General features: G+C 42.5%; 1 protein-coding gene across 17 annotated transcripts in view; it reads left to right on the top strand.

Annotated features, from left to right (window-relative positions):
• The window catches only part of ptprfa (protein tyrosine phosphatase receptor type Fa), a 452868-nt gene that overhangs the window by 405882 nt on the left and 21910 nt on the right, over positions 1-25076 (top strand). For all 17 annotated transcript variants that reach the window (XM_074636845.1, XM_074636843.1, XM_074636842.1 and 14 more), the window contains 4 exons: positions 10996-11119; positions 11313-11488; positions 19103-19222; positions 22048-22202. In XM_074636845.1, coding sequence (XP_074492946.1) covers positions 10996-11119; positions 11313-11488; positions 19103-19222; positions 22048-22202 — 575 coding nt within the window. The remainder of the gene's footprint in view (positions 1-10995; positions 11120-11312; positions 11489-19102; positions 19223-22047; positions 22203-25076) is intronic.

Genomic DNA, 25076 nt, shown 5'->3' with positions numbered 1-25076 from the left:
CATGCACAACAACAGCACTATATCATGAAACACTGAACCGCTGACACGCTCCCCAGAAAACGTAAACACATAATTGTTCCCCGCCTTTTCATTTTGAAAGAGCAACAGCCAATGAGGAAACTCCAACAGTCGGCCGACTAATCCTGTAACTTCATCACTCACTCAGTCAGTCAGTCAGCCAGTCACTCAGTGACAGACTTTTGCGTCTGTAGGGCTGGTCCTCTGCACGAACACGGACACGAACAGTGGTCTCCTGGGTGAAAGTCCTGTGTTTTTGGACCCATCCGACCCCCCCCAGACCTCCTCCAATGTGGACTTCCAAGGACTATCATTACAAAATTATTTGTGATGCGTAAAAAAACAAACATAATCCACGACAAATATGTTTCCTCAAAATATAATTCACAATGTAAAGTCAGAAGGTTTCATCAACCTGTTTGTAGTAGTGAAATGTGTAATTAGATACATTTATGTTCATAAGGTCAAGTCTTGTAACTTCAAATGATGAGTTGATTAAATGTTATGTCATGAAATTAAGTTTAGAATCATTGTTAGCATATACTTCCCAGCATGCATTGCTTTGAGTTAAAGTCCTCCAGAAAGCTTTAATCTTTCTAATTTGGAGAAAGTTACATGATGGAGACTATATTGTGTCTTTTTACATGTGTCTCAGTTGAGTCACGTAGTCTTCTCTCATGATGGAGATGTGTGTCCACAGGCACTCCACCATACTCTTCCTATACAAAGCAGCAATATGAAGACACAATTACATGATACAGCTCATAAAGGATCTGATTAGAATGCTTTACTCTTTACAAAATACATTTAGTAAGGCTGTCAATCGATTCAAATATGAATTGTGATTTATCACGATTGTCCATAGTTAATTGCGATTAATCACAAATTAATTTTAAAATGTTTTTGTATCTGTTCAAAATGTACCTTAAAGGGAGATTAGTCAAGTATTTAATAATCTTATCAACATGGGAGTGGACGAATATGCTGCTTTATGCAAATGTATGTACATATTTACGTATTATTGGAAATCAATTAACAACACAAAACAATGACAGATATTGTCCAGAAACCCTCACAGGTACTGCATTTAGCATAAAACAATATGCTCAAATCATAACATGGCAAACTGCAGCCCAACAGGCAACAACAGCTGTCAGTGTGTCAGTGTGCTGACTTGACTATGACTTGCCCCAAACTGCATGTGATTATCATAAAGTGGGCATGTCTGTAAAGGGGAGACTCGTGGGTACCCATAGAACCCATTTACATTCACATATCTGGAGGTCAGAGGTCAAGGGACCCCTTCGAAAATGTCCATGACATTTTTTCCTCGACAAAATTTAGCGTAAGTTTGGAGCGTTTTTCAACCTCCTTCACGACAAGCTAATATGACATGGTCGGTACCGATGGATTTCTTAGGTTTTTCTAGTTTTATATAATGCCAGGATCTTCACTCTAGCTTTAAAAAAGCGGTATTATCACGTTAACTTTGACAGCCCTAGTCTTTCTATATGTGTCTCAGATGAGTCACGTAGTCTTCTCTCATGATGGAGCTATGTGTCCACAGGCACTCCACCATACTCGTCCTGTATAAAGCAGCAATATGAAGACACAAGGATCAGATTAGACTGTTTTACTCTTTACAAAATAAACTCAGACAAACTAGAATCTAAATCTCTAAAAAGTGAAAACTGACAAATTTGACAAACTCAATGGCAAAAATAAGTTACCTTCTATCAAAGTTCGTTACACTTTCGAAGCGTATATGTAAAATGTATTTTTACACCAGTTGTTTAATATTTTGCAATAGCTTTAAAAGATCATTAGGCTGTCGGTTTGGGCTCAGAGGCTACAAACTAAACAGCTACAGAAAGTGTGGTGTTTGATAGACATTGGTGTTTACCAGCCAGGGACGGTCCAATGAAAATACTCTTCAGAGCTGCATTATGGGAAATTTAGGATCCAGCAATTTTGGAGCTTGATCCATGTTAGGGACAAAATGTCAGCCTCTGATGCTTCGATTTTGACCTTTTTTTTGCCATTCCCACAACTTAATGAAAATCCTTTCACTTAATTATTATATGGTGCAATTGTCTCACACCCCTGTTATTTTTCTTAAAAGTCAATATTCACAATTTCTTGATATTTTTAAAGCTTGTAAACTTGTCTTTTGTTTTTCTTCTTTTTACGAGAGCATTTTAGTGCCAAAGAAGAAAGATAAATGCTACATTTATTTCTTCGTGTCAGAGTAAAATGCCTCTGAAATAGCAACTCAAGGACTGTAAAACTGTCCACTGAAAGCCAGACTTCTGAAATAGTTGTGTGTGGGTGAGCTCCTTGTGGCAAGGTGACACAGGTTTCATTAGAGCGTTTAGAGACTGTGGTCAGGGAGGAGAGGTACAAAATATATAGTATACAGTTTATTCTATTGACCCTACAGGTTTCTTTTTTTGTGCTACGTAGTGATGTTGGATTGCATTTTGTTCTGTCAGGCCAGGGAGAAATATATATTTTTCCCATGCTGGAAAATCAACATTGTATTTTCTTATTAAAATGCCTGACACAGTACATTTTCCCTGATGTGTTTCTACTCATGTATCGAGCTGGCTTACCAGTGCAGAGTTAAAGTTCAGCATTGGTAAAAAAAAAGGAAAAAAAAGGATGCTGTTAAGAATGCATAAATCTCTGCCTCCTTTCCAAGAATAATATCCCAGTGGCTTTTACCTACTGTAAAAGCCAGAGAAGGATTATGGCTTGTTGATGTCCTACAAAGGAAGGTAATTTGCATTTAAAGTGGTGAATTTCCAAGCGGATAAACCAGGACAGATGGGTGCACTGTTTATGCACCCCAGAAGGAAGGGGGCATATAAATTATGAAACAGCAGCTGAATCAACTTTTCTACCTTTTCTCTTACGCAATGTGGTTAAATGGAGGGAACACTGTGGAGACGTGTTGTAGCGTTTATCAAACAAGATAACATTCAATTCAGTTTAGAACATGTTGGTGAGCCTTGCTTCAAACAAAACATGTCTAAAGAGGAATATTCAAATGAAACAAATGAAATGTGTGAGATTGGATGATACTAAGCCAAATCTCCAATGATGAGTATGCTTATAACAGGAGAGACTTCAGAGATTACGTCCACAGTGTACTGGCACACACAGATTTAATTCATTGATTTTATTAATTTAATTTTATCAGAAGACTTTTCAACTACGGCTGTCAATCAATTCAAATAGTTAATCGCAAATTAATCACACATTTTTTATCCGTTCAAAATGAACCTTAAAGGGAGATTTGTCTAGTATTTAATCCTCTTATCAACATGGGAGTGGAGAAATATACTGCTTTATGCAAATGTATGTATATATTTATTACTGCAAATTATTTAACAACACAAAACAATGACAGATATTGTCCAGAAACCCTCACATGTACTGCATTTAGCATAAAACAATATGCTCCAATCATAACATGTCAAACTGCAGACCAACAGGCAACAACAGCTGTCAGTGTGTCAGTGTGCTGATTTGACTATGACTTGCCCCAAACTGCATGTGATTATCATAAAGTGGGTATGTTTGTAAAGGGGAGACTCGTGGGTACCCAAAGAACCCATTTACATTCACATATCTGGAGGTCAGAGGTCAAGGCAACCCTTTGAAAATGGCCATGCCAGTTTTTCCTCACCAAAATTTAGCGTAAGTTTGACGCCTTATTTAGCCTCCTTCACGACAAGCTAGTAGGCTATGACATGATTGGTACCGATTGATTTCTTAGGTTTTTTCTAGTTTCATAATGTGCCAGTATCCTCACTCTACAACCTAAAAATCGCAAGTTGCATTTATGCGTTAAAGAAATTAGTGGCGTTAGAACGAATTTGCGTTAACGCGTTATTGTCGTGTTAACTTTGACAGCCCTAGTTTCGATATCAAGTGCGTCTACATCGGAGAACATGCTTACTTGTATTTACTAATAATGAAAATCAATACCTGATGATTAAAGGACCAATATGTTGCACTGACATCTAGCGATTGAAATGGGCACTGTAGTCCAAATTCAAAACACTGGAGCGGTTGATAGCAGTTAGCGCAACTTTTCGCAATTTGAGGGTTACCTTCAGCATGTTTCCTTAATCTCTGATGACATATCATGGTCCTTTTCTGATGTATTACAGTAAATATATTACATATTGGTCCTTTAATGCAAGCTGTTGTTTTTGGAACTAGAAACATACCACACACTCCTGTCCCACGGCAGTGCCTTAACATTCTGCCCATTAATATCACAAACCGTATCAGTGACAAGGCATAACCCTGGCAGAGTCCAACACCCGCTGAGAACAGGCCTGACTTCCTGCCGAGGAGATGGACTCAACTCTTGCTCTGCCTATACAAGGACTGGATGCCTCACAGCAACAGCTCCAGCACCATGTATTCTCACAGCATTCTCTACAAGACACCCTGAGGGACACAGTGATTAGCCACCTCCAAATCCAGAGAACACATGTAATCAAGAATACAACCAACAGTCACAGCAGCTGATGCTCTGCAGGCATCTGATACTGTAGAACTCAATAAACTTTGATCTGGAGACTATCAATGACCAAGGCCTTAGGTCTCTCACACACACACACACACACACACACACACACACACACACGTTGTATGTCCTCCTGCGTCCTGTTGCATTGGAGCTAGCAGCCATTAGTCTATAGTAAGAGCAGCAGGGCTTGAAATGAAAAGCTGATAATGGCTGTGTTTAAAATGAGACCTGCCAGAGGATCTCACAGCTTGTTACATCTGATGAATGAGCCAGTCTGTTTGGGGAGACCACTTCATATACTGCATATGGCCTCTATAACAGTAATTCTCTTCATCACATTATAATGATTACATCTATTTCTTAGCCGTATCAAATGAGTAAAAGCTGGTTTGCACTGGCAAAACTTAGTTTTGGCTGTTAAGTGGGCCTCAGGGCTCCCTGACACGGCTCTCTGTTTCATATCTGCATTGTCTGGCTGCAGCTCTCATTTGTGTTGTGATATTTAAAGGTGCTAAAGTGGAAATTCAGAGCATATCCATGATTGGGGGATTGCCTCCACACAGCTCTCAACATGGCGACGGCTGTGCCGGTGGCTGGCAGCTAACAGTGCTAACAGCACAAACAGTGCAAACAACGGCATCAGTGCTGACAGCGCTAACAGTTTTAACGTGGGGGGGAACTTGAGGGTGGGTGCTTCCGAGACAAGGCCGTTGGTTGGGACGGTGTTATCAGCTTTAACCGACTTATGAGAGCAGTTCAGAGCGGCGGCGATTAGCTGGCCAGTGGGACACACCAGTGGGCTACCTCTAGGTCTGACGCTACATCCACACTAACATGTTTTCCTTTAAAAACACTGTTTTAAAAGGAAAACGATCCAGACAAGCGTTTTAGGGCCGTTTCAGAATGAATCTCCGTCCATACTACCACGCCTGAAAACGTTCATCACATGACCATTCATGTACACTGGGCATGTGTGTGCCGGTGTAAACAGGAAGCAGCAGCAGTTGGTTGTTAAGTTGCAGAAAATTCCATGAAGGAAGTACAGCAATGGCGACGAGGTGGAGCTGTTACTGGAAACACACAAGTATAAGGCGTTCAACGCGACAAAGAACACAACAGATGTTGTTTGTTTTCTTCCGGAAAAGTTTCACGTGATAGGGCGTGACGAATCAGGGAAGGACACGCCATCACTGATAAGACCCAAACAAGAAGCGGATAGTTTTAGGGGCTAGTGTGGAGGCTAGGCATTAATGTAGCAAACGTTAAGAAAACCAATTAGTTTGGATGTAGCCTGATAACTGAAACCAATGCAGAAGTGCCTTAAACCTGCATTCTTTCTGACAGCCAGCAGGGGGCGACTCCTCTGGTTGCATAAGGAAGTCTGATTGTATAGTCTATGAGAAAATGAGTCTACTTCTCTCTTGATTTATTACCTCAGTAAACATTGTAAACATGAGTTTATGGTCTCAATCGCTAGTTTCAAGTTTTCTTCAATACAGCATGATGTTCATTTAGTAAATGATGGTCCCATTTAGAGTCAAATAGACCATAAAGCAGGGTATGCTTTAGGGCGGGGCTAACTTGTGATTGACAGGTTGATTCCGAAGTATCACAGACATACATATGGTCAGTACATTTGTATTTGTGTGTACAAGGTACAGGAAATTAGAGTTAGAATTATGTTTCTTCTATATCAGCATACATTTGATGCCAACAATCGAAGGCACACAAAGCATCAGATAATAGTTTGTTTTTATGTTATTTTATGTTTAATTTAAACAACACTGACCAAAGTGAATGTGATCGTCATGACAGCGTGCCGTAAGATAGATGAAAAGGTGTGCGGAGTAGTTAGTGAGGTTTAGTGTTAAGAGCAGTCAATAAGGACTCATGTAATGTGTATTAAATCAAAGTAAATTATTATTCTGAACCCAGTGAATGTGGCAGCAGGTTCTGAACTCTGTCATACACAAATCCACATGCTTCACGCCCGGCTGTTCCTCTCTCTGTGTTTACCTGCTTTGTTTTTCGTTGGTGAAACCGCAGCTCCCTGAGTGTGATTACACTGACATACTCGGTAAGTGATCTCCACGTCGGCGGAGCACATTAGCAGTAATGTGAGTGGTTTGTCAGTGCAGAGCGGTGGAAGCCTTACCTAACAGGCTGTTAAATAAGATGTGCATTCAACCTCTTTCTCCGTTGTCATTATTATCAGTTGTAGACTGGGGGGCGGGGGGGCGGTGAGCCGCCGTCCAGCCAGTCAGGAGGAAAAGCAGCAGGATATTAGAGTCCTCTTCGCAGCCGCATTTTCCAGCGTGTGTGTGTGTGTGTGTGTGTGTGTGTGTGTGTGTGTGTGTGTGTGTGTGTGTGTGTGTGTGTGTGTGTGTGTGAATACGGGTGTGTGTTTGTTTTCCAGATGATGCGAGATTAGTAGAAGCGTGAAAGGTCAATCATGAATAACAATCTTCAGCGTGTCATTATTCAGCTAAACCTGCGCCTGCATTCACAGCCGGCAATCGATAGAGACCAATCATCAGGCAGCATAGTGAAAACAGCTCCCATCAGGACACACACTCCCATCACTGGGTCACAGGAATGGCTTTCTATCTCACATACAGCAATGATTTAAGAGTACAAATAGATAGAATAGAAGTAGAATATACTATTTAGAGAAGCATATTTCACCGTCTTTTTTTTTTATTGCAAGACAAAAGACAAAGCACGAACAACACGAGGAAGACAAGAACAGTGAATACAGCTCAGTTCACAAATAGGAGAAGGCTATGTTAGTTGTGCGTACAACACAGTCTCACGGCAGTTCGTGAAAATAGTCATGACATTTAATCTATTTGATTTGTGTACATAGACACAAATTTCGCAATTTTTTTTTCGTTATGCTCAGCGCGACTTTAAACAATGTATTTTTTGTGTGTTTTCCTATGAATGTTCAGTAACACGTGACGCATGCGTCAATTTCCGCTCCAGTTCAAGATCACCTTGGTTCGGCTTAGCCAACAAGCTACTTAGTTAGGTTTAGGAAAAAATCGATTTGGTTAGGCTTAGGCAGCAAACTACTTAGTTAGGTGTAGGAAAAAATCGATTTGGTTAGGCTTAGGCAACAAACTACTTAGTTAGGTTTAGGAAAAGATAGACTTGGTTAGGCTTGGGCAACAAAGTACTTAGTTAGGTTTAGGAAAAGATCGACTTGGTTAGGCTTAGGCAACAAACTACTTAGTTAGGTTGAAGAAAAGATCGATTTGGTTAGGCTTAGGCAACAAACTACTTGGTTAGGTTTAGGAAAATATCTCAGTTTTGGTTAAAATAAGTGCTGTAACTTAAGTACAGAAGTTATGTGAAAAATAAATCGACTTTGACTTGTGGTTTCACACGAGACACGAACACCGGTCTCCTGGGCGGTGTTTTTTGACCCACCCATCCACCCAGACCTCCTCTCTACACAGCGTTCACCGCTCTCTATACTTCCCGGTTCACAATTACATGGATTTCACATGTATTGATTTTGTGCCGGCCATCACGAAAAAAATGTGAAATTTGTGTCTATGTACACACATTTTTGGACTATTTCACGATTTGCTGTGCGACTGGGCTGGTCCGTTAGATGAAAAGTGACTCTGATTCTTTCCAAATGTCTTGAATGGGTAGGTGTGCAGTGCCAGGTGGTTTGAACATAGCTATCCGGGCTGTTGTGTGTGCAATGTGAACAGATTTCTGATGGGAATCCCATTTTAAACATGTTTTGCCCAGTGAAGTGAGTTCTGTGGAGTATTTTATTCTGTATGAGTTGTAGGTTGTCATTTTTTTGTCATGAAGTAGATGTTTTTGCAAAATTGTTGTTTTGTTTTTTTGAGGAAGGGATGTTAACTAACTCTGAGGTTGAGGGAGAAATATCTAGTTTGGTGGCCATAATGTTACAGTTTGTTTGATTTGTTAGATGATTTTAGTTGCAAATTTTCCAGAAATTGTTTGTTCCCAATGCTTTTGGATCTACTGGGAGAAAGAAACCAGGGTATTATTATGGAGGATGTGTTTGAGATGTGTGATGTCTTTGTCGATCTGTGTGCGTAAATTAAGTGGTTTCTTGTTACTTAGAAAATCCGCATCTGTTCTAACGCCACGTTTATTTTGTGTGGAGACCGAAAGAATCGCATAAAAATGAGAACTTCTGCAGTTTGAGTCGTCTGTTACACACTAAAGCTTTGCTCTAGCAATTGAAAAGATACTCAAATAAAATGATTTATGGAAGCAAAGAAAAAATAAGTGTAGAATATTTATAAAATGTCTATGTAAATAGCCCTAGGAACGCAATGAGTACACCCTGTTGTCCATAAAATATGCAGCTTATCTATAAATTTCAAGACTGAGGGCCCTATTTAAACGATCTATAGCGCATGGTCTAAAGTGCATGGAGCAGGTGCATTTAGATCGTGTCCAACTCCACTTTTACCATTTTAATGGCACATAATCTGGGCACAAAGTAAGGTGCAAGGTGCAAAGGGGTTGTAATGTATTCAGTCTCTTAATCATAGATGTGTTTTGGGCGTAACATTTATTAAACCCATCAAGAGTGTCATCTCCCGTTCCCTTTAGAAGCCAGGTGCGCCTGAAGCTTGCTATTTAAATGGCGGATTCGTCAAATAGGAGAAGCGAACAGTTTTCCGCAGTGAAAATGTTTTTGAAAGGCTAAACGCCAACAAATATGGATTGCTGCAGAATATTTTTGTGAGATAAAAACATGTGAATTTTGAAAATGATTACATCTATCTTTTTTCAATAAATGTTGACTTTTGGACTACAACGCTCTGGAAATGTTTGGATCACACAAATCGGAAGTAATCATGCAGCCACCACTGGAATCTAATCCTACAAATAATATAACACAAATAATATTAGGGTAGCCTAATCTTTATCTGCAACTGAATAAATACACATAAAAAAAGAAGCTGCACAGCATTTGAATGTTGATGTAGAATTTGAATGTCAACATTATGAATGAAGCCTCGAAGCTTCCAACTATTCGGTACAGCCCTAGAATGTCTTATATTGATGAGTTTCATATTCTGTCTCCTGATTAGGAGGGCACTCTGTTTACCATTTGTCACTGTCCATTGACGGGGTGCTGAATTAATGTTGCTGTGGCATATTGTGAAGGGAGGGAAAGAAAAGGTATCTGGTCCTTGGTCGGTGGACCCTCTGCCTCCGCCATCTTCCAATCCTCTGTCCCATCAACAACTCCATTTGACTGCATATGAGCAAATGCACCGATAACCTATGTAACTGAGGAGGAGGAGGAGCGTTGCTGCGCGTCCCTGTGTGTGCAACAAGCAGAGTGTACGCATGTTGTCAACCTGCCTATGTAGAGGCATCTTACTTTGTGTATAATGCACCCTTTAAATAGCAGGAAAACACTGTACAAGACTTTAGACCAGGTTGTTGTTGGTCAATGGGGCAATCGCTTCCTGCTGCCTCAAGATAGCAATGCGGCAACAAAGCGCCTGACCACACCTCATTTTAAGACCAACACGCCCATGGGCGCATAGATGGGCGTACAAGTATGTTTGCTATTTACACAACGTGGGCGCTGGACGTGAAAATGACAACTGCATTTGAAACTAGCAATGACAGTTGCGCTGCACTGTGCGCCGCTTTACGCGGGTTGTACGATAGGGCTCTGTGAGTCTACAGCCATGTTAGCAGGACTGTGAGGCACTGTGGTTGCAAACATTTGGTTCTAATAATCATCCGCTTATAACGGTCAATTTGACCCAGAAAAGGTTCCCACTTTATTGGACAATGGGAAATTTTGACCTTATGGTGGAGCTAGAGGAAAAGTCAGATGCCCACAGACACGCCCACATGTGGATCAAAATGTGAGGCTGCTTCCCATAGTTCTGGTGCGTCACCCAATCTCAAATGAGTTACCACTATTTTATTCCCTGTCATTTTTGGCTATATTGAGAAATAACATCTACCACAAATCTGTATCTGGTCACTGTTGGTATAAAGCTAGTGGTCCCACATCAATCACTCAACCTAATGTATGCTGCGGGGAAACACACCGCTACGACCATTGTCCCTATATAGCTTTCCCTTCATCACTGGATCTGTTCTTTGTTAATATCAGGCAACGAGCTGGTAGGTGGAAGGCTGGAAGGGATTTAGGAGTCCAGTGTGTATCCAGGGGGCTTAAAGATCATCCAGCGCTTTTCATATTATAGAGCCTCAGGCTGGGGGAGGGATGACAAATTAGTGTCTGTGTCACATTTATTGGTCTGGACTCTTCGCTCCAAGCTCTGACAGGCTTTAAAAAGCTGAGAAGAATAGGCACTATTGTAATAAATGCTTACCTGCTCTCTCTCCCTCCCACATTTGTATATCCCTCTCTCCCACTCTCCCCCTCCTCTGTGTGCCAGTCTGTAGATCCAGGACAGCAGTTCACCTGGGAGCACTCCAACCTGGAGGTCAACAAGCCAAAGAACCGCTATGCAAATGTTATTGCCTACGACCACTCCAGGGTCATCCTCACACCTGTGGATGGTGAGGACGACTTTACACACCTCATTCTCAAATAGTGATGGGGGTCTTGATTTACCTCAACCACAGAGAGAACCAGGCCTTTATTTAAACTTACCTGTGTTTCAGCATATTTTAATAAGAACCCCCACTGTTTTCTGATTGGCTCCCCTTTTAATTTGTTTTCTAACTTTGTCCAACTTTTTCCTCTCTGCAGGAGTTCCAGGAAGCGACTACGTCAACGCCAACTACATTGATGGCTACAGGAAGCAGAATGCTTACATTGCCACACAGGGGCCGCTGCCGGAGACGCTGAGTGACTTCTGGAGGATGGTTTGGGAGCAGAGGACCTGCACCATCATTATGATGACCCGCCTAGAGGAGAAGTCACGGGTGAGCCTCTCATGTTGAGAAATAGTCCAAATGATACTGTGATGACAATGACCTTGGTTTACAGTGCATTTGTCAAAGAAGAAGAACAACAGGCTTTAAAGGGCATTCTTTTCCATTTTTTTCAAATGGAAACGCCCACTCAGCCGTTAGCAAAAAGCAGTGACATTGGTTACCAAAGTAAGCTAATTAATAAAGTAATGAATAATGTGAATGCTAGCACCAGCTGAGTCAAAGTTAGCTGTGCTAAATTTGGAAATAACTGAAGGGAAAGGTTTAGTTTGGATTTTTTGAAGTGGTTGTATGTATACCACGTTCTGCAAGGTAAAATGACTGTTTTTGTGAATGGAGTCTGGTGGCTTTGAAGAGAGTGATATAACGGCTTCAGTTCCCCGTCAGAAAGGGCTGTCTGACGGCGAGGTAAAGCAGCTGTGGGTGGGAGCAGCAGAAAACGCATTTTGGCTAACTTAAAAAAAAAAACAATAATATGAGTGCATTCTATATTTATAATATTTTTACCACGGGCGGGGAGCTGAAGACGTTATGTCGCTATCTTCAAAGCCACCAGACTCCATTCACACAAACAGTAATTTTACCTTGCAGAACACAGGAGTTGCTGGTCTACCGCTGCATCCATCGGTTAGTTTGCTTTTGTGACTTCTGAATCCGAACTAACGTGGTGTCCACAGCAGTACATTGGTTAGCTTCTGTGCCGGTACTCCTGTCTGCTTCTCCTAACTGGGAGTGTGCCAACCGCCATCTAAGTGACAGTAGCTATGTAACGTTAGATAGACTGACTATATGGATGTATAGTGAATTTGTAGCAGTGTCATCATGTAGAAACCTACGTCAGGTCACGTGGGAAATAGTTTTTAGAGGCACTTGGGAAAATACCATTTAGAAACTAAAAGATACGTATTTCAACCAAATTTTGTTCAGATTTGAATACATAAGGAACATCATTGGGAAGCTACAGAATGATATGAAAAGCTAAAAAAAAATACAAAAAAAAAATACCCGTACATACATACATAAATACATAGAGCAAGCTCAGTTTTTCTGTAGAAGTAATAGATATTTCATTATAATTTAACCCTTTCATCCACCTTCTTTCATTCAAACAAAGGTCACCTTTTTAAAACCCAAACACACTTAAGTTAAAATCAAAGATAAATAAATAAATGACTCGATAAATAAATAAATATGTCATTAAATGTAGCAAAAAATAATATAAAAAATAAATGTAGCCATCTGACAAGTTGCGGTCGTGCGATTGGTTCAGGCGGGTGACCTCACAGTGGCCTGCAATATCAGCATGTGGGTGGTAGGGCTGCTCGATTAAGGCAAAAATCATATCACGGTTATTTAACAAGATTGCTCATTGACTTTGCAAACATCATGCATTTAGAAAGAGCATTTTATAAATGCATCAATTTGGTGCACTTTGAGAGCAGAATTAAGAGGCTTGATGTATGAAGAACTTTCTGCTCTTGTAAACAGTTTGATCATAAACACATTGGTTGTATAGATATGAATGGTGATGACACCAAAGAAAGTTACCCCCACAAAGCGTGGCGAACGAGAGGGGTCCATGTTTCAAGATGGGTCGGATGGGTTTGCCGACATCGCCACACACAGTCCGCCGGTGTCGACAGTCGAGCAGGGAATCCTGGTGGCAAGATGGCAAAGCGAGTACTAAGCGGCGAGGTCCAGGAGAGGGGTGCTGTAAAGCGCCACCTTCACCCTGGGCCTTTCCAAGCCAACCTAGAGCCGGTCGCGGCGCACCACTATGGAGGAAATACACCCGGCAAAGGCCAGCCAGCGCCAGGTAGAATTCCCCCGAGGGGATCCTCCAACAAGGCCGCTGCTGAGTGGCCGTCCCTGACCCGCCGAGCTGGGTGAAAGCGCACCGATGTAAAGAAACACTATGTACACACAAAAAATATATATCATCATCTTCAGCTACTCTTGCTGCAACTCATAATTTTTAAAAAAATAAGAGCGACAAGTTATACTTTTTGAGCGATTCTTGTCTGAATGGGGGGGCTGTCCCTTCTCACACAATAGGACATAAAGCAACAAAATGAAAATAGGGGGACAGAATGCAAGACGGGAGGGCCTGGAAGAAGAGTGTCCCATACATCAGTAAAGTGATGTGCTCTGTGTCTAGTTCACTAGTTCCAGTGGTATAGATGGGATTGGCTCTGCAACAGCCTCACCCTGCTGGTGGACATGAGGTATGGGGCATTCACAGCTAATCACGTGGCAGATGAGAGCTATAGCAGGGCAGGCACTGTTTTCATATGAGTAATGATTCCAGCCCTCTTTCACACTGTTAATAACTCCACAACCAAGGGGCAGAACTGAGTGCCACAGTGGTGTGCCATCATTATTTGTGACAGAGACCATCAGCCCTCTGCCGGAGCCAATAACGCCCGTCTGTGGTTCAACCAGAGGTACAGGAAATATGAGATGCTCTAACCGGCGGCCGAGGTAATGGCTGCTGCTGATAACCAGACTGTCTCTGCTGATGTGCATCACAGTTTACATGTCCCAAAAGCAATGCAGCTATGTTAAAAATCATGTGATTACTTACAGACCATTTGAAACAAGTCTAAATTGTTTTGAGTAGTCATCAACAATGCAGTGCAGTGTTAGGTTCACCCCACAATACAAATACCATGGACGAAAAAAACAATGAAGCGATTTTCTATTAGTTATTCCATAAAATGCCACAACGATATTCATTTGCCTGGCCTTATGAAATGGGTGATCCTGAGAGCTTGGTGACTTGTGGGTTTAGTTAACAGGTTAAAGCTTCAGTAGGCAGAATGTTTTCGGCATCATTAGGGAAAAATACCATAATAACCTTTCAGCATTAAGTGTTCTGAGAGATAAAAAGATTTCGGCACCTCCTCATGGCTCTGTTTTCAGGCTTTAAAAAATCTAGCACGTGATGGGAGACTTTGACCAATCACAGGTCATTTCAGAGAGAGAGAGCGTTCCTATTGGCTGTTCATTCAACGGCAGCAGCTGTCAATCACTCGTGAACTCCGATCAAACGGTAAAACTAGACAGCGCTGATCAAATATGAATCAATATTCTGTTACTGTAATGTCTATTTCTTTCCTCAGATGTTCTCAGAATCATCTTGTAGTGTACTGTTTAGCTGTAAAATGAGAAAGTTTGCTCCGGCTGGTGGGCGGTGCTTGGTATTTCCCCAACTGATCTCAACATGGCTGCCGGGTAACAATATTCATATTTGATCAGCGCTGCCTACTGTGACCATTTGATCGGAGTTTGTGAGTGATTGACAGCTGCTCAGAGACGGCAGTCTCCAGCTCGGCTCTGATTGGTTGTTTTCCTCCCGTCTGTGAAATTTTGCAGATGCCGTTAGGAGCACCGGAGGACACAGAGGCTCATGATTTTTTGGGGGGATTGTTGTCTTCCGGCAACACGTCACCTCGCCAGATTTCACAACGAGACTTCTCTTTGCAACACTCTGTCCATAATGTCAGACAGCCTGTCATGGTAAAAACAAACACTTTTAGTGGACGTAAATGACGATGTCAGCTTGACCCGATAGAACCAGATTGCAGCCTGAGAGAATGTTGTCCCCATTAGTCACTTAGACACAAACACATTGAAAGATAGGGTCCACGTGGAAAAATTTTAGCATTTCATTTTGCACTACTTGCACGATGTCCACCTCACAGCATTACGCATATAAAAATTTCTTTTTTTAAGCTATCGTCGAAAAGTATTGTATAGTTTTTTGCACTTTGCATCTTTGCATCTTTGTCTTTTTTACTAAGCTGCTGTAACAGTGGAATTAGAAGTATCTATTTATCCATCGGTAGCAGTAGGCTACTAGCTGGTTTCCATAGCTGAACATTTACAAAACCACAAACAAAACAGCCTCCGTATTTTCAAGTTGTTAAAAGCATCTACATGGCAGTGAAAAAATAAATAAATCTCTACTCAAACATAACAACTAATGTTACTACCACTACCTAAAAGCAGCCAATCTAATGCTGTAGATGTACAATCATTGCCCACCTGGAAAACCTGCAGTTGACATGAAAGTGAGACAGCCACAAGCAGGTTGAATTGTGAAAAAAATATGAAATGGAAAAAATCAATCTTGTACTAGAGCTGCAGTGATAGCAGGAGCAGTAAATCACAGTTGATCTGTTGCTCTGTCAAGGTTTCTACATGACAGGCAGACGGCTATTTCAGACAGCACAGTAAACTCTTGCTTGCTGAGGCCTCATTTTAGCTGTGACACAACTTTTGAATACATTTTAGCATATAATGACTTTGTCCCCATTTCTGACTTTGTAGTCCCACTATGAAGGTATCCCTCCCAGTATGGAGACGAGGGATGATTACAGCAATCACAAACTATTTTAACGTACACACGGCCAGTGGTGGAGTGGTGTCTTGGTAGGTGGTTAGGAGGATGGCTTGATTGGGCATGCATTCATCTGGCTCCACCCACTGTACCCATAGAGTCCAGTAGAGGGCAGAGCCTGTGTGAGTTAGAGCCACGATTGTAACCGTGGTTCTACAAGCACAGGCTGAGCCCTCTAACCTTTTCACAACCATCTGAGAAGCTGTCATTGGAAACTGTTTTGAAAAGGGCAGGCACTTTCAAAAAATACTTGGCAGGTGAGTGGATGAACCATCCGTCAATCAAACTAACAAAAGCATCGCCTTCAGTGCCGTTCTGTGTTCTTCCTTCAGTGAAGAAATACTCTCCAGTTCTGATGGAAATGATGCCATTGCAGCATCCACGCTAACCTCTTCAGGAGTTGTTATTCAGAACCAACAGTTTCCTCTCCACGTCGTCTTACACTATCGTCTCGCGGTCTCACACACAAAGGCCACGCCCGTAGCTGCCCAGTAGCTCCTCACAGGACGCTGATTGGTCCCTGATCTGGCTTGCTAGACGCAAACACATTACCTGAAGCCGGACAAGATGGATTTTTGTGTGATATTTGATCCTGTGATTCTCACATGATCTTGTGACATCGCGAGGAATCCAGCTGCTGTGCAAGGTTAGGAGCCCTCTACCAAGGTAACCCATTCTCACTCCCAACTCGTCAAATACCGCTGTTTGGTCAGAAACCAACGCACAGAGGCACCCTTAAGCAACAGTATGTGACTAACCGGGCTTTCAATTAACTCCGATGTAATTGGAGCGTTATCCGACGGTCGGAGAGAGTGACGTAGCGTGAGAGTCCGTTCAGAATGGGCGAGAGGGGTGGTAGAGGGTTCAAACAAACACAAGACTTTCAACCAGGAGACCGGTGATCGTGTCCCGTGTGAAACTAAAAGTTGTTACATGACTCACAAGTCCCGTGAGTCACGTGAGTGACCAAAGGCTGCCTAGCCCTGTACTCGGCCACAGGCCTTGCGCAACAACCCCCGCCCCCCACACTGACACCGCACCCGCACCCAGGACTATGAAGCGTAATCCCCCCCCCCGCCCCATCTGTTATGCCAAGCCACCGGTGCCCTCCAGTCAGCACTGATGTCCAAATGTATGCTGCTTCACCCCCTGTCATCCTCTGTTTCCATCCCCCCACCCCCACAGTCAATAGGGGAATAACACCAGCAACGCTAACAGGGCTCACTCTGATTGTACCAATTTGTTCTATGACTCAGTCTTTTTAATCTGAAATCTCTCTCACTTAATGTTCCTTTTGCATTGCATCACAACGCTCCTAAAGTGTATGTGTATATTTTACTTGTAGTATATTTAAGCTATTATATTGCTGTTTGCTCACCCTATAACTCTTCATTCAATAGTAGCGAGGAGGGAGTCCAAAGAGCTCATTAAGAAACCAGTGGATGCTGTATTAGTGTTAATTTAAACTCATTTTGTCTGTGAAGCAGCAGCAGACAGCTGTTTTCAAAGAAAAGGCTCTGTCTCCAGGTGTTGGGGAGAACTACTGCATGTGTGAAAAAAAGTTGTATAAAGCCTTTAGTGTCCAGAGGGAGCTGTTGAAGTCTGGTAAATGTCCTCAAGTGATGTCACTTGAGTCAGAGTCAGTTGGGGCTGAAGACTACAAGTTTGAAAAGTAAAACAAATCTGCAGGTGTGGAGTTCGAGACCTCTGTAGCCTGCTGCTCATCTCTGCTGCAGGCTACATTAGCTGCTTCTAGCATAGCACATCTGAATCTCTGACCAAACTGTCAGCAGTCCAGTTGGATTGTGGGTAATGTAGGTGCTGCGGTCGAAAAGTAAAAAAATCACGGAAAGATGTGAGGGAGAATTCATAAGGACAACCGTGGTGTTAAGAGAATCTGACTTACCCAAGGCTCCATAAATGTGATGCGACGGCGGCGGATGTAAGTGACGCGGGTCTGCCGTGGTGAAACTACAATGTTTCCAAGTCACATGCTCTCCCCGTGCGTTGTTAAAGAGCTACTTCAGCGACAGGCTGCTTCTGCTTCTGTGTGAAAGAGAGATACCGCAGGTCCTTCTGCTGCTGGAACACTCCACATCAACATATAATAAAGGATTATCTGACCTAACGTGGACAACCGGTGAAAAACATCACTTCATTACCAAGGTTGGAACTGAAATAAAAAAAGGAATATATGATCAATATTGAGTTAATAGTTGGAGTTATGGAGAAGGGGTAGGAGCATAAGTGTAGGCTGTTTACTGTTCATTTCCTCCGCCAAGGCCAAGGGCCTGGAAGGATTATCTTATGTTTTCACTGGTGTTGGTTTGTTTGTTTGTTTGTTTGTTTGTCCGTCTGTCCGTCTGTTAACAGGATTACTCCAAAAGTTTGAGATGGATTTTAATGAAATGTTTTGGAGGGGTGGAGTGTAGCACAATGAACAATCCATTAGATTTTCAGGAATTTTTTTAAGGATTCCGATCAGCCTGAGCATTAAGACCACAGGGTTTAACACATGCGCAGTGGAACTGATGACGTGTTGATGACGCGTGACCCCGCCTCCTTCCTCCTTCTGAGAGCAGAGAGATACGTGTGTGGATGTTTGGCGAGACATCGAGGAGCGGCGGGAGCAGCTGGCCGTCCGCGGTGAGAAAGAACAAAGTGGTAGATGACGGGATGAGAGACAACGTAGTGTAACGTTATACAGACATAACAAGGCTGCTGGATGAGAGAGGCATCCCCTGATACGTTACACGGAAACACACCGTGTTAATAACAAGCCGACCACCTCACGCTACCGCCAGCTGGGAGCTGGGATCTGTTGTTTAAACTCACGCACTTTGGCGGAGGGCCATTCTAGTTCTGATGAGTCTGATGAGTAGTTGTCATCATATTCCACCTTAGACCAAAGTGATGGATGGATGGATGGATGGATGGATGGATGGATGGATGGATGGATGGATGGATGGATGGATGGATGGATGGATGGATGGATGGATGGATGGATGGATGGATGGATGGATGGATGGATGATCTGGCCAACATCACCAACCTTAGGAGCCGTCACTAGCACTCAGAAAATGTAAAAGTTCAGACAATAGCCAAAGATACCAATGGTCCTCACCACTCACTCCTTCTCTCCTCCTGCTGTCCCTAGAACTTCAACAGTAACAATAGTGTTGGTGATGTGTGTCTGTGTGCAGGTGAAATGTGACCAGTACTGGCCCAGTCGAGGCACAGAGACGTATGGGATGATCCAGGTGACCATGCTGGACACTGTGGAGCTGGCTACGTATAGCGTACGCACATTCACCCTCTATAAGGTGAGAACCCTATACTGTATGTATACTGTGTATATGAAGTATGACTATGTATGGCAGTAAAGCAAGTCCTAGCTCACTGACAGCAGAAGGCTTTGATGGTTTGTTCTGGAAGAGCACTAAAGCCCCTCTCAGACCTTATTATGTAAATGTGATGCCAATTTAACCTGTCTCATGTCTGAATAAGCACCGTGGTCGCTTTTACAAAAGTCAAGATAGCAATCTTACTGGGTCGGACTTGTAGCATGTCCATAAGACCTTCAACTTGACACAAGACTGAATTGAAAGCTGTCAGGTTAACGTAACGTTACGGCTGCAGCAGCACAAGGTGAAGCATGCACACAAAATCAGTTTCATAAACTAGGAAACACCATAAAAGAGACAATTTTTAGTTCTCGGATCACATCAGTCTATAAAACTGTTCCCCTCGCTGTGCCACTAGAGCAGAAGAGGATGATATGGAACAGGCAGTAGAATTGAATATCTAAGAACTAGTAGTGACAGTGTGTCAGTGGGATCACTTGCTAAAACAAGTTCATCAGTGATGCAGCCTGTGAGAGAACAAAAACTGTCTTCTTCCTCGCTGTCAACATTTGGAAGCCTCTCTCTATAGCCCCTCTTGACCGCAGGAACTTTCCCCCGGAAGTAGGAACCTTTTGAGGAACTCATTGCATTTCCGGGGTCTTTTTACCCCCCAAAAGGCCCTGGTTGGGGGGGGGGGGGGGGGGGGGGGGGGGGGGGGGGGGGGTACTTTCTGAAAGTACAGGAACTCTCTGGGTGAAGTTTGCAGGGATGACCGTCGCTGATTGGTGGAACACACACACACACAGCACCGCTGCTTCGACTCATGTACCGCTTCATTCATAAAACAAGGAAGTACTCTAGTATCCATTTAGGACCATTTTAATCTTTGATAACATTAAAAGTAAAGTTACACTTTGCCGTTGGATTTCCGACTCCTTTTAAAAAAGACAGAGAGAAGGGGAGATAGACTGCGGGAGCGAGCTGAGAGGGCGAGCTGAGAGGGCGAGCGTTAAAACACAGCTCGGCGGTGCTGTGAGTGAGAGGAAGAAAAGTTATTTTCTGATTGTTACGGCGTTAACGTTCTAAAGTACAAATAAATAACCCTCAAACACTCAACAGGTGATTTACTGAGAAGACTGTAGTTTCATTTTCCTCCGCTGCATTTCATTCATCACATCCAATGTGCATCAGTAAATATATGCAGCAGTAAACATCGTCGCAGTGAGACTAAATGTTTTTTTTCCAGCGTGTTTTCTAGTGTGAACAAGTGGACACACTGAACTGCAGGCTGCAGAGAGTGTTTACTGCTGTGATCTGATGTAGCTTTTTCATACGTCAGCGGACTAATTAGCCTAATCTTCGCAGGTCTTTAGACCGCGGTGGAAATGCAGACAACAGTGGAACCTCTTAGTTCCTTGAGAATTAGTCTAATAGACTTAAATTACCAGGAACTTCTTGGAGGAAGCACAACTTATCTCTCTTTTTTTCTCCCTCTTTCTCTCACCTGATGCCAAATATTGCGTGCGCAATGCAGCTGTTTCGTTCATGTCTGAATAAAGTTGTAAGGAACATTTATGTAAAAGACACCTACTATGTCTGAGTGACACAAAGCTATCACTTTAACAGAAAGATGAAGACAGTAATGTTACATATTCCATATCTGAAAAGGGCTTAAGCATCTAAGAAGAAGAAGATTGTGTCTTGGTGCTTGAATGAAGAAAATGTGAAAACTGTGGCTTCCTGAGAGTTATGAATAAAAGTAACAATGCCTTTACTGTGGATGTGATGATAACTGCTTTGCCAGTGATAGTGCCATACCAGGGTACTATCATTTATCAGGGACTCTTTGGAAAGTGTTTCATTCATGTTTTTGAGTGCTGCTCAGAATGCAGTTGTGACGTACCGTAATGTCATCATGTGAGATTCTCACATTAATCGGTTGGATGTAGGGATGTTAATAATTAACCGTTTAACAGTTAACCGACATTAAGCATTTTAACCGATTAACGCCATCGGTTAAAATGGTTAAAAGACCCGTCACTTAAAGGAGAAAAGCTGGTCCATCTTAAGAGAGTCTGAGCCGGAGTTACAGATACAGGAAGTTGGCTCCTGTCTATAGCTCGCTTGAGCGGAGGAGTTGTAGCCTCGTAGCATTTATTCACCGACAAATAAACTGTACACACACTGTCTGCTACACCTACGTTCACATACAGTCGTATGTGTGTAACAATGGTGAGCACGAAGCTACCAGCAGAGCTACAGATGCTAACGTAGCACAAACACACACACTGTTTGTCGGTCAATAGCTATCGTTAATCCGGGCAGACACACAGCTGACAACCTGCTAAACTAAACTAAATGTGCAGTGGAGACTTTTACTGGGAAAGTGGCTGCATGTCCGCGACACTACACGCAGCATCGTAGCTGCTAAGTTAACGCTACCGGACGGTGAACTGGAGACTCAGTTGTCTGTTGTGCTCGTATACTGCAGCTGGAGCACCGCTGCATGCGACGCACTGATCTTGTCGGTTAACGGTTAATAATCGGTTAACGAGGGTCGGTTATCGGTTAAGAACTTTTTCAAGATTAGCATCCCTAGTTGGATGAGTTATCAATTAGTTACTGCAATGCATTTATGTTAATGAGTGTTGCAGGTGATGGCTGCATGATCAAATCATGGGATTTTCAGTGTGTCCCATCACATTTTTATAAATGACAAAACACATGTTAATGTGTGTGTGTGTGTGTGTGTGTGTGTGTGTGTGTGTGTGTGTGTGTGTGCGTGTGCGTGTGCGTTGTGACAGAATGGCTCGAGTGAGAAGAGAGAGGTTCGACAGTTCCAGTTCATGGCCTGGCCTGACCATGGAGTGCCTGAGTATCCCACCCCAACACTGGCCTTTCTACGCAGAGTCAAGGCCTGTAATCCTCCAGACGCTGGGCCCATGGTGGTCCACTGCAGGTAAGCAGCCTCTTGCATTAACACAAAGGCTTCAGTGTGCTTCAAACAAAGTCTGTTGGATCATCTGATGTAGTCTGAAATCCCCTTTCCAATGGCGTCCAACAATTTGTGTAAGTGTCAAGCACGCCCATATTACGTAATGAAGGGCCAGGTGTGTTGAGGTGTGAAAGTAGGCGGGAGTTGAACTTTCCGTGTGTACAACTGAGTGCCGAAGTTATCCTTTACACGAGCATACAATAACTTATAACACAAGTTGGACATGCCCGGAAACCCTCTAAAGGGAGGCATCCAGGAGGATCCTGATCAGATGCCTGAACCACCTGAGTTGGCTCCTTTAGAGGTGAAGGAGCAGTGGCTCTACTCCAAGCTCCCTCCGGATGTCTGAGTTCCTCACCCTCTCTCTAAGGCTGAGCCCAGCCACTCTACGGAGGAAGCTCATTTCGGCCGCTTGTATCCGCAATCTCATTCTTTCGGTCACTACCCAAAGCTTATGACCATAGGTGAGGGTTGGGACGTACATGGACTGGTAAATCAAGAGCTTCGCCTCCCAGCTCAACTCCCTCTTCACGGTCCGGTACAGCACCCGCAAAATAGCTGAAACAGCATCGAACCGCCTGTCCATCTCCTGCTCCATTTTACCCTCACTCGTGAACAAAACCCCGACATACAGATCACCATAGCCTCAGACTTGGAGGTACTGACTCTCATCCTGACCGCTTCACACTTGGCTGTAAAGCGCCCCAGTGTGTGCTGAAAGTCACAGTCAGATGGGACCTCAAAATAACCTAAAAAAAGCTGTAGCGATGTGCAATGACCAGTCAACAGACACCTGTGAGCAAGCCTATGATGCTAACTGGATCACGTCTGTATCGGATTAGTATCCTGAATGTCTTTTAGGAGAGAAAAGTGTGTGCCATTATCCCCATTCATAGGATTCATTGCATTGCAACTACAACAAAAAAATCACCCCGCCTTCCAGTGTGGACAATCATTTACCTTTAGACATGGTCGGACAATACATCACAACCTAGTTCATCTGAAACATAATGAGGCCTTAAAGGTACCAGAGGAAAGAGATTACAGTGTACACTTTATCCACAGTTCTTGAGAAACACTCAGACTGTGCTTAATATCACTGACAGTAATGTTATCAAAGTCATTTTATTATCTCAAAAGAATACCGAGAACTTCCCAGAAATCCTTGAAAGTGTTATTGGTACATTGCACACAGCGCACCCATGTTTACCGACCCAGCTGGTGTGTGAAGCTTTATACCAAACATCTCAAAGGAACAGGAGAATCCAGTCCACTTTTCTGGAGGCAGAGTGCTCCCTCCCTGCTGTTCAACAGACCTTCACATCACTTCTTCTGTGCAGTGAGGTCAGTGTGATGTCGCAGTGATGAAGGGCTGAGGCAATACACTGGTGTTCACTACACAACATGTGTCTGGCATGGTAACACTTTTCTTTGTTGGGATTATTTCACTAGAAACCAAGTGTTGCTAAATTTAATGAAATATAAGTACAGTAAATAAATAAATGGTCCACATGGCCTACAGGACAACGGTATCTAGTAATACGTAATGTAAAGGTATGTTCAGACTGTACACAAAGCAAATTTTCACCTCACAGTATTTGTAAGAATTTGACTGCTCAATAGAAACATTTTCAACTCGTGTGGATGCGTCCTAAAGGAATACTTCACCCCCAAACTGACCATTTGTATACCAGTTACTCACCTCGTGTTACCTTGAATTCTTGAACAAAACTTTACAAAACTCCAAGTCTCATTTGTCCATTACTTTGCTTACTACTTCCATAAAAATGCATTTTCGCTAAAATCGTACTATTTAAAACACTTTGGACTCGTCCGGACTTGCTCGGACGAGTAGCGCGCCTGCATAAGAGTCAGACTGTCTCTGCAGAAATGTTTTAAATAGTAAGTAACTTACTTCACCAAACAAAAGACACTAAAGAGGAGGGAGGAGTAAATCATGCCTACATGCATGTTGACTCAACAGAGAGAATGTTAAATGACAAAAGTTGATCCACAGGAGAATAAATATTTGAAAGCAATAGAGAATGCATGAGTACGACGGAGTATTAGGGCCACATAAATAAATCTGAGATTTCGAGAATGAAGTCATAATATTACGAGAATAAAGTCATAGGCTTACGAGAAAAAAGTCGTAGTATTATGAGAATAAAGTCATAATATTATAAAGTAGTAATTTGATGTGTTATTTTAGAGGGGAAATAGAGCAGCGTGCCGCCTGTGTGAAAGTGAGGAACGTGGAGCATCTTGTGAAGTTATACTTTAGTTTAGGTTTCACAAATAACAAAATACTTCATCTTTTGGCTCATCAGCAACACATTATCATCAGTATCAGGACCTGGAAAAGATTGTGCAAGAAACTGCGTTTATTCTGAAGAAAGAACCCCACGGACCTGCTGGGGAAACTGCCTCTTTTGTGGACTTTTTCTCTTGTAAAGTTATGACTTTATTCTCGTAATATTACAGTTTTTTTTCTCGTGAAGCTATGACTTGATTCTCGTAATGTTACGACTTTTTTTCTCGTTAAGTTATGACTTTAGTCTCGTAATATTACAACTTTGTTCTTTTAAAGTTATGACTTTATTCTCGTAATATTCATTTTTTTTTCTCGTGAAGCTATGACTTTATTCTCGTAATATCACAACTTTTTTTCTTGAAATATTATGACTTTATTTTCATTAAATTACAACTTTTTTCTCGTAATATTATGACTTTATTCTCGAAATCTCACATTTTTCTTCCCTCATTGTGGCCCTAATACATACATGAGAGCCTTAATGCATTATAAGATTACATTTTGAATTGTCACCTAGCACCTGA

Source organism: Sebastes fasciatus, chromosome 5 (assembly GCF_043250625.1).
Source record: "Sebastes fasciatus isolate fSebFas1 chromosome 5, fSebFas1.pri, whole genome shotgun sequence".
Taxonomy (NCBI): Eukaryota; Metazoa; Chordata; class Actinopteri; order Perciformes; family Sebastidae; genus Sebastes; species Sebastes fasciatus.
Note: the sequence above shows the minus strand (reverse complement) of the source record. Positions and strands in the feature narration are given on the sequence as shown.